Genomic DNA, 10,323 nt, shown 5'->3' on the forward strand with positions numbered 1-10,323 from the left:
CGTGTTCAAGCCCTGTGCTAACAGCTCAGAGCCTGGAGCCCACTTCGGATTCTGTGTCTCCCTCTCTCTCTGCCCCTCCCCTGCTTGTGCTGTGTCTCTCTTACTCTCAAAAATAAATAAAACATTTTAAAATAATAATAATAAAAAAACATTAAAAGAAATCTGTGGCATTGTCAATGACTTCTCAAATCCCATGTGGGAAAACTTTGTAAATCATTCATTCTTGTGCTCTACACACATACTACAGAATCGATCTCTCCATCTTTGATTGAACCAAGAGATGCAAAAACATGGTTGGAATAAATGTAAAGACGTGATCTGAAAAGGATATAAAAACATGGAAAATTTAAGGCTTAAGAAGAAATGAAGACTATAATACATTTCAAAAGTCTGCTTACTGATACTATAGGATATAAAAGAAATGATTTGTCTTAACATAGCGTAACAGAAAGGGAAGTATTAATTTTGTCATGCTTTACAAGGGATGAGCTCTTTACCCTGACAAACAGAATCATGCTTATAGTTGTTTTACCAAAAACAAACCAACCAACAAACAAACAAAACCCCAAAACTGTTAAACTGTGATTCTGAACCATGGCCTTGACTTCTAGGTCTAGACAAGCATGATCCCTTCTCACCTACTTTCTCTTTGGAATATTCTTCCCATCACTCTATACTTAGTAAGTCACTGCACAGTATTCATTCCAGACATAAAAATATATTCTCAAGGAATGTTTCCTTGAGCTTTGAGACCTGGTCTTCCACTGGGTGTACTTTATCATATTCACCCAGTCGACCTTCCAGCAGTTATATTAATTTACATTTTGTAATAATTTGTATAGATGTATGCTTACAGGCTCTGTACTAGATAAACTATTTTTTAAAATTATGCCAAAGCTACGATGTATTTGGGATAGATTTTTCAATTTTTTAACGTTTATTTATTTTTGAGAGACAGAGAGTGACAGAGAACGAGCAGGGGAGGGGCAGAGAGAGAGGGAGACACAGAATCTAAAGCATGCTCGAGGCTCTGAGCTGTCAGCACAGAGCCTAACACGGGGCTTGACCCCATGAACTGTGAGATCATGACCTGGGCCAAAGTTGGACGCTTAACCGAGTCACCCAAGTGCCCCTTATCTTTTTTTTTTTTTTTTAATGTTTATTTACTTTTGAGAGGTCAGAGTGCGAGTGGGGGAGGGGCAGAGAGAGAGGGAGACACAGAATCCGAAACAGGCTCCAGGCTCCAAGCTGTCAGCACAGAGCCTGGCACAGGGCTCGAACTCATGAACCAGGAGATCATGACCTGAGCTGAAGTCAGAGGCTTAGCCGACTGAGTCACCCAGGTGTCCCTACAACATGCACTTTTTTAATGTAGTGACATTCTGTATTTTGTGACTGGGATTCCAGTAGGAACTGGCATAACTTCAGTGAATGTATTCATTGGTGAAGCTGAGTTAGCAGGAAATCCAAAAGGCTGTATTATAACACTGGCAATAGTTTAACCCATCAAGATGAACGGCCCACTTTCTTTGATGGTCATGAAAATTATGAAAAGACAATGGCTACACTTCAAATTAAGGCCAAAAGGGTTGGACTATAGTTAAAAGAGCTGGTAAGATTAGTGTGTCCCTGATGGTCCCTGGCAGCAATATCTGACCCTTATATTCTAAAGGAATATAGAAACTCACAATAATCTTTTATGTCTCCAAACACAAAGTGTGTTGTCTTCAGAGAAAAATTAATAAACATATTCTGTATTTTTGTTCCATGTGATGAATTAAAAGATCCTCTTCCATTGCTCTATTTCTCAATGTTAGTTCAGATAAGGCTTTTTGCATGATTTCAATCTTTTATTTTTTTTTACCTGTATAGAAGTACAACTGGCAAATAAAATTATATTTAAAGTGATGATCTGATATATGTACACACTGACAAGGGAAGACAGGCTTTTGATTTGCAGATTTCAACTTCCTATTAGAAAAGTTTAAAATTTTTAAAAACAGAGACATGTGAATTTGTAAACTGCTGAAGAAATAACTTTGAAACAATGTTTTGACAGATGGAAGTTAGAGAAGTCTAATTGTGTTAAGCATCAAGAAGTATAGTTTATGTACATGTCTGTACTGTACACATCTGGATTATTCAAGGGCAACTCATGATTTTTAATTATAGAAGTAATATTAAACTATATAAAAATATTAACACCGTGACTAATTTTTCAGCAAACAAAATAAAAGAGGTTAAGTGAATAGACTTAAAAAAACACATGTAATAAAAGCCATAATATCCTAACTGCATTCAAACTGCCTTCAATAACTAACTCAATTAATAAAATTCAGCATTAACATATATATTCAAAAATATGTTTTGTGTATTCAAGTTATCAGAGTCATGAGAGTCCTTAGATTTGGGAAATTCTTAAGAGGTTATGCACTGACTTGTTAGGATTACAAGTAAAATAACCCACTAGTATGCATGGGGATAAATAGAAGAACGACCATGAAAATGATAAATAATGATGGAGGATTGTGACAGGTTTAATGGGACTTAACAGTCTTATCCATGGACATATTGTAAACAGCCATTTACAATGGGATGTAAGTACGTATGAAAATATCAAAATGTACATTTAAAATATGTGCAGTTTAAGTTAATCATACTTAAACTCTTTTTGCAAAACATGTGTTCAAAACTTGCCACTTACTAGTCATTCTTATTGTTTTATTACCTATGTTCCTGAAGAGATTAGTGGGTACTGTATCAGTACTTTGGGAACAGAATATAATGAGAGGTTACTAGGAATATCTTACCAACTCCATGTTCAGTGACACCACTTTGGCGATTTGCATTTACCATGAGGGGAGTGTCTATGCCAGGGATTGCCAAAGACTAAAACCTAGGCTTGATTTAATGTGTCACTGAGTTAAGAAAGCAGAGATGTATTAATGCAGATTAAACATATAAATCTAGTGCATGTGGCTTTTCAATTATGAGGACAAAAAGTTGAGGGAGAAAAATCTGGTATTCAAAAACAATTGTTCCATGTAATAAATACATAAGTACATAAAAAGAAAATAGGTTAAGAGGTTACAAGCACACATTTTACCAAAGAAGATAAACAGATGATAAGAAGATAAACTGATGATAAAAAGAATGCATGACAAATGTTCAACATCATGAAATACTTTGGGAAATGGAATTAAAACCAACGTGGCTTATGGCTACACACTTATCTCAAGGGCTAAAATTTAAAAAGATAGACCACATCTAGTGTCAAGGTTCCCAGAGAACTAGAATTCTCATGTACTACTGGCGGGAAGGCAAAAGAGAGTAACCATTATAGAACACGGTTTCACATTTCTTAAAACATGAAGCGTTCACCTACACGGTAACAGTTTTAGTTACTATAACAAGAGTTATAACAAGAGAAATAAAACATATATCCACATAAAGAACTGAATGTAAATATTCATAGCAGCGTTTTTTGTAAACACCCCACGCCCAGAAATAACCTATCTGTCCAGAACAGATAAATGGATAAAGTCATTATTCATAGAACAGAACGCTACTCAGCAATAAAAATAAGCATCATTGTTGAATTTCAATAAGTATGCAGAATGAAGGAAACTAGTACAAAAAATATGCATATACTTAATAATGCCTATTTAAATTATAGAAAATACAAACTAACCTAATGTAAAGGAAAGAGAATTGATGGTTGCCTGGAAGGCTGGATAAGGCAGGGAGAGACACTATATGAGCACAAAGTAAATATATCATGACAAATATGTGCATTTTCATGAGTAATATGGTTTCATTACTTTATTTTTTTAAAAATTTTTTTTCAACGTTTTTTATTTATTTTTGGGACAGAGAGAGACAGAGCATGAACGGGGGAGGGGCAGAGAGAGAGGGAGACACAGAATCGGAAACAGGATCCAGGCTCCGAGCCATCAGCCCAGAGCCTGACGCGGGGCTCGAACTCACGGACCGCGAGATCGTGACCTGGCTGAAGTCGGACGCTTAACCGACTGCGCCACCCAGGCGCCCCTGGTTTCATTACTTTATACATATGTCAGAGTTTACCAAATTGATAACATTAGATAAGTGTATTTTTTTGAGTGCCAACTATACAGATTATACCTTAACAGAGCTTTAAGAAGTGGTCCAAAATACAAGCCCAGATATCCTTTTTTAGGAAATTAGGTTGGCAACCCTATATGGACTCCACCATCTGTACCCTCATGCCCGGGGAGGGGCAGCCTTCCCTCAGTGGTAGCAAATATTGGCAGCATGAAGACTGCTCCCACCTGAATCTACAAGAATGATGGCTGGGTCATGAAAGACACATCCTTGGACAGTAGGCTCAGCCTTCTCTCTATCCTTGTTTTCCTGACTCTAGAGCAATGACCTGTTGAACAGCCCAGAGAGGCTGTGAGAATCCACAAAACCTTTAGAATATTTAGTTCATCAATGACCTTGGCTACAAGAAATAGTTATGGAGGTCCTGAGAATTTCTGTACACATCAATCATATAAGTCACAGTTCTAGAATGTTTAGAAATGAACTTTTAGGTAAGGCACATTCCATCTAATTTACTGCAGTCTCCTTTATGCCCTATGAATCCATGTTTTTGTTCCAATTACAATTCCACCTGTATTTCTAGTCTTACAGCAAATGACACTGAAATTTTGTACATCGTGGCACATGGCTCCTTTGCAGGACCTGGGGAAGAAGTCCCCTGAATATTGGTGGGAATTATGTGATATATACAGCAAACAAGAGAATATAATTTATGTTGTTCAAAGAAGCACAGGGAGGTTGTTACCACAAAGGTCTCCTCTTTCGGGTGACCCCTGACCTCCCCCCAAATCTCGGCACCAAGTTGCTAAGCACCACAAAGTCCTGCAGTCTTTCTTTCAGAGCACTGGGCACCAATGCAAACTAGACCAATATTGGACAACTGCTATTTTCCACCATCATACCGTCCTTCCTGAAACACAGGAAGTATGGGATCCCCACAAAATTTGCTGGTCTCTACCTGCTGATAGATCACAATTCTGCTTTCAAATCACCTCACACAGTGAATACAACCACCAAAATCAAAGGTGCAGAAACAAAGACCTTGACCAAAAGAACATAAACCAACCCAATGTGTAGCAAGCAGTTCCCATGCTGGTGAATTAGAACCGGGAAGAATTCATCACAAGCATAATGTAAGAACAGCGTTCCTGAAAAGAAATAGGTCCTTCTTAGCAAGGTGAGGATGGGTCCTCTGGACCAAAACTGGGTCAGGTCCGCTCCTTAAAGTCAGAGAGAAAGGAATGAGGCTCTCCCTAAGCGCTCAGGCTATTCACAGTTTCCTCAGGCAAATGGGAAAACAGAAGAGGCTAGCTTCTCTGCGTACTCTGGGTGATGACTGACCTACATCGTGCAGATGGGCCAGGTAGTAGAGGTGAATGCCCTCGGCCACAGAAGCTGGCGGTGACATAAATACGGCAGTAGCGCTGGACAGGTGAAACCATACAATGCATCCTCCTAAAGTCTTGCATGTACCTCAGACTTAGGAGGAATCTCACAAAGTTTATGTTGAGATAAAAGATGTTTAAATTAAGGAAAATGTCTCTCACACACAGTCTCCTTTAGTGTTGTACACTGAATGAAGAAATAAAACATAACCAGCACAATTAAGGGTTTTCTCCAGTATGCACTCTCCGGTGTCTAAGGAGGTTAGATTTGCGGCTAAATGATTTCCCACATTCATTGCATTCATAAGGCCTTTCTCCAGTGTGAACTCTCTGATGTTGAATGAGGTCAGATTTGTGGGTAAAGGGTTTCCTACATTCATTGCACTCATAAGGCCTTTCACCAGTGTGACCTCTCTGGTGTTGAATGAGGCTAGAGCTTTGGCTAAAGGTTTTCCCACATTCGATACACACATAAGGCTTCTCTCCAGTGTGAACTCTCTGGTGCTGAATAAGGCTTGCACTTTGGCTAAAGGATTTCCCACATTCCCCACACTCATATGGCTTTTCTCCAGAATGAACTCTCCGGTGTTGAATAAGACCAGAGCGTTGCCTAAAAGATTTCTCACATTCATTGCACTCGTAAGGTCTTGTGCCAGTATGAATCCTCTGATGTTGAATGAGGTCAGATTTGCGGGTAAAGGATTTTCCACATTCACTGCACTCATAAGGTCTTTCTCCAGTGTGAACTCTCTGATGTTGAATAAGGATAAATTTGCGGCTAAAGTATTTCCCACAAACACTGCACCCATAAGGCCTTTCTCCGGTATGAACACTCCGGTGGCGAATGAGGTTAGAAAACTGTCTAAAGGACTTCCCACATTCACTGCACTCATAAGGTCTTTCTCCACTGTGAATTCTCTGATGTTGAACGAGTTCAGATTTGCAGCTAAAAGATTTCCCACAGTCACTACACTCATAAGCCATTTCTCTAGTGTGAACTCTCCCATGCCGAATGAGGTTAAAGATTTGTCTAAAGGATTTCCCGCATTTGCTGCAATTATATGGCTTTTCTCCAGTGTGAACTCTCTGGTGTCGGAAAAGGCTAGAGCTTTGTCTAAAGGATTTCCCACATTCGCTGCATTTATAAGGCCTTTCTCTAGTGTGAACTCTATGGTGCTCGATGAAGTTGGATTTGTAACTAAACGATTTCCCACATTCACCACACCCATAATGTATTCCTCTAGTGTGTAGTCTCTGGTGGTGAATGAGTTTGGATTTGTGGATAAAGACTTTTCCACATTCACTGCATTCATAAGTCCTTTCTCCAGTGTGAATTCTCCAGTGTTTTCTGAGACTGAAGCTATGGGTAATTAGTTGTCCACATTCTCTGCATCCATAAGGCTTTGTACCACTGTGAATTCTCCAGTCTTTAATGAGGTCAGAAGTCTGGCTAAAGCATTTCCCACATTCACCACACTCATATGGCCTTTGTCCACTGTCAATTTGTTGGTGCCGCACCAATCTGTAGTTGCAGCTGAAGGTTTTCCCACATCTGCCACACTCATACAGCCCTTCTCCAGAGCAGACACTCTGATGCTGATCCAGTGCATGGTTGTGGCGGACAGCCTTTTCACATTCACAACAGCTGTAGTGACTTTTTCCACTGTGAAAGGCCTGCCCACTCTGGTTGCCCCTGTGTGGCTCCTCACTGTTGGGAGTGGTCTGGTGCTGCAGAAGTCCCGAGGTGGCTGGGAAGTCCTCACCAACCTTCCTACAGGTGAAAGGCTGTCCTGACACAAAGATGTTGCAGCTCTTCAAACACGAGGCTCTGTCCCCATCCCTTTTCCAGGGCTTCTCCTCACTGCCATGCCTCTGTTGCTGGTGAAGGTCTGCATGGAAAGAGAAACATCTCACACACGTGCCACCCAAGCATGGCTTCTGCCAAGGACATCTTGCTTGGGGCTCAGCATGGTGCAAGATATCCTTCGAGGCTGGGATACACATCTCACAGGGGTGGATCTTCTGGGTGGATGGACCTGCCTGAGAAGCCCTGAACTGGGACTCTCCTACAGACACAGAAGGGGCCCCTTCATCTTCCGTCCCATGCCGACAACCTGAAAGCACAGAGGTGCTGACGAGATGCTGACTTGGTGAGAGGAGAGAGCTCCATTACCAAGGTGTACCAGACACAAGTTGGGTCCATGAAATTGCTGTGAGAACAAGGGAGCTGGAGGCAGGCTGAGGTAGGGGCGGCTTGACAGTACTGGGCCTCTGAAGAAACCTGAACAGAAGAAACCTCAACAGACAAAGCACAGAAACATAGGGTGCAGCACATGGAGGAGAAATTCCTGCCTCCTCACTCCTCCTTCAGTAGGACCTTGTCTGCTGGAGACGTGGGCATGCTGTGTGGGAAGGCTGGTTGTGTCCTGTCCCCCCCAAAATTCAACTGGAACTAAGCAGCTGGTTCAAGGACTATGTAAGGATATGTGCACACCTCATGACACCATGTGCAGGTCAATGTTGGAGAATATTGTAGAGGGAGCAGTGCAGAGGAACTGGTGGCTCATGGAGGCCACAAAGGTGGAAGGAGCCAGGAGCCAGAAGTCTCAGATGAAATGACAAGTCAGCAAAGTGTTAAGTATGTAGAAGAAAAGGTAGAAACAATATGTGGCTAGTGGTACTTGCACCATAATACCATTGAACACATGGCAGGTTCCTGGTATGATCTGAACACAGCCCTGAGGTCATGCCCACCCCCGGTTGCCACACACCAGGGCCAGGCCTCTTGTGAGACCATCTTGCCATGTCCACCCTGTGAAACAAGCAGTGTTTTTCCTGCACTCTCCACTGTGTAACTCCTTAGAACCTGAATGATGCAAGTCTTAATGAAAGACGCACGGTGAGTGGCCACCACTGGCCCCAGGCAACTTGTCATGCAGTAATATTCAGGAGAAAAATACTACAAAATACAGCTCAAGGAGGGTCTTAGCCCATGGTTTATGTAACCAAGAATAGCCCATGGTTCATGTTACGGCCATGACCTGGCACAGGCAGTCACACAGAACTCTTAGCTAGAGAAAGGGGGCAAAACTGGAGGCCATGGATCTGGAAACAGTCACCTTCCAGGGACAGGACAAGCAAGGTGGGATCCATTAAGTTGACTGCAAGACTCCAGACTCCCAGACCCTCCTCTGCACTTTCTGAGGCAACAGGTGTGAGGGATGATTAGGGAGTCCATTGCTCTGGTCACTATACACAGCTCAGCACTGGCACCCACCACACACATTAACAAGAAAGTGTGGAAATCAGATCCCATGATCCAGCTGTGGGAAAGACAGAGCTAACTCTGGGGGTTGGGGGGAGGCACGACATCACCTCAGAACACCAGGAGCAATGTAACAGTCTTACCCAGAGATGCTACAAGTGCAAAGGTCTCCAGCATCACGTCGCAGTACAGGAGTCTCTGAGTCTCATCAAGGAGCCCCCATTCCTCCTGGGAGAAGTCAATGGCCACATCCTCAAAGTTCACATCCTGTCATAATGTGGACAGTTCACTCAATGATCAACATCTCTCCTAGGAGTCCAAGTTCGTCATGCCCCCCGCCCTCCACATCCATCCTTGGCTCACTCTACTCCATGCCTCAGAGGAAATATCAGGCCTCTCCTCAACGTTCCCACTGATACTATGTCTTCTCACGACAACAGGCAGATGGGCAGAGAGAGGATATCTGAACTGTGGACCTGGCATGGTAGCCATCTTGCCTCTTGTCAAAGTAGTTGGTGTCAAATGAACACAGGTTAGGGAGAGAAGTTGGCTATACAAGGAGGGTGTAAATGCTGTGACTCTGGTCTTATCAGGCAATACCGCTGAAGTCCTCTGGATCATCCCTCCAAGACAGAAAAATTGTGGCATTATCCTTCATCCTTACGACCTCAATTCCAGGCCCTGGGGTCATGCGTCCACACTCCCTCTCCATGTGCACGTCACTCTTGGCACACCTCTCACAACGGCACTCCCACAACTCCTACCCATCACTATAGTCATCTCCTTGGCCTCTACTTGTCACTCAGCATATGTGGCCCAATTTCAAACAGGATCAAATACTACTGCAGACTCTGATGGTCCCCACTGACAGACACAGCCTTGAGTCCTACTGCAAAGGCCTCCCTCCCTGTTCCTTGCTCCAACCCCACTACCTAAAAATGAAAGCAGATTTCAGATACCCATGGCTCTCCCCCACTTGTCCTGCATGCGCTTTATGTCCCCTCTCCAGTCACATGTTTCTTCTGTCTAACCTGCGTTCAAGACTCAGCTGCCCAGTGAGTCTCATAAATGACCACTTGTGCTCCTAAGCGAATACACCAGCCTCACCTGAACACCTAAGCCCCCACCAGACACAACGAAATCCTGGTGAGTCTGCAGACGTGAATAAGCACCAGCCCCCATCTCCATGTCACCTTGTTTGAATTACTCCTATGCCTCCACATCTGTCTCATGTCCACTTTTCCCCTGGAGTCCCTGGCCACATCCCAAACCATGCAGTCTCCCCTGCCCTCTCTATGATCGCTTCTCTCCCCGATCTGTGTTGTGGCACCCACATCCCACAACCAGTGAGCCAGGCAGGAAACCTGGTCCTCAGGCCTACCCTCTTCTTCCTGGGCCACTATTACCACTGTCATCCTGACCAGGAATCCCCACGTTTTTTTTTAATGATTTTTAAATTTATTTTTGAGAGAGAGACAGAGACAGAGCGCTGGGGGGGGGGGGGGGGGGGGGGGGGGGGGGGAGGGGGAAGAGAAAACCTAGGCCGGCCCCACGCCCCGGGGCACCCCGAGAGCGCCGGGGGGGGCGGGG

The 10,323-nt window shown here is 43.3% G+C and overlaps 1 protein-coding gene across 1 annotated transcript in view; it reads right to left on the minus strand.

Annotated features, from left to right (window-relative positions):
• Window positions 1-4,057: 4,057 nt before the first annotated feature.
• LOC125915831 (zinc finger protein 551-like) overlaps window positions 4,058-10,323 on the minus strand; it is an 8,489-nt gene continuing 2,223 nt past the window's right edge. Inside the window, exons 2-3 of the mRNA XM_049621862.1 lie at window positions 8,877-9,000; window positions 4,058-7,357 (exon numbers count right to left, since the gene is read on the minus strand). Of these exons, the coding sequence (XP_049477819.1) occupies window positions 5,688-7,357; window positions 8,877-9,000 (1,794 nt within the window). The 3' untranslated portion in view covers window positions 4,058-5,687. The remainder of the gene's footprint in view (window positions 7,358-8,876; window positions 9,001-10,323) is intronic.

The sequence above is a fragment of the Panthera uncia genome, assembly GCF_023721935.1.
Source record: "Panthera uncia isolate 11264 chromosome E2 unlocalized genomic scaffold, Puncia_PCG_1.0 HiC_scaffold_19, whole genome shotgun sequence".
NCBI lineage: Eukaryota > Metazoa > Chordata > Mammalia > Carnivora > Felidae > Panthera > Panthera uncia.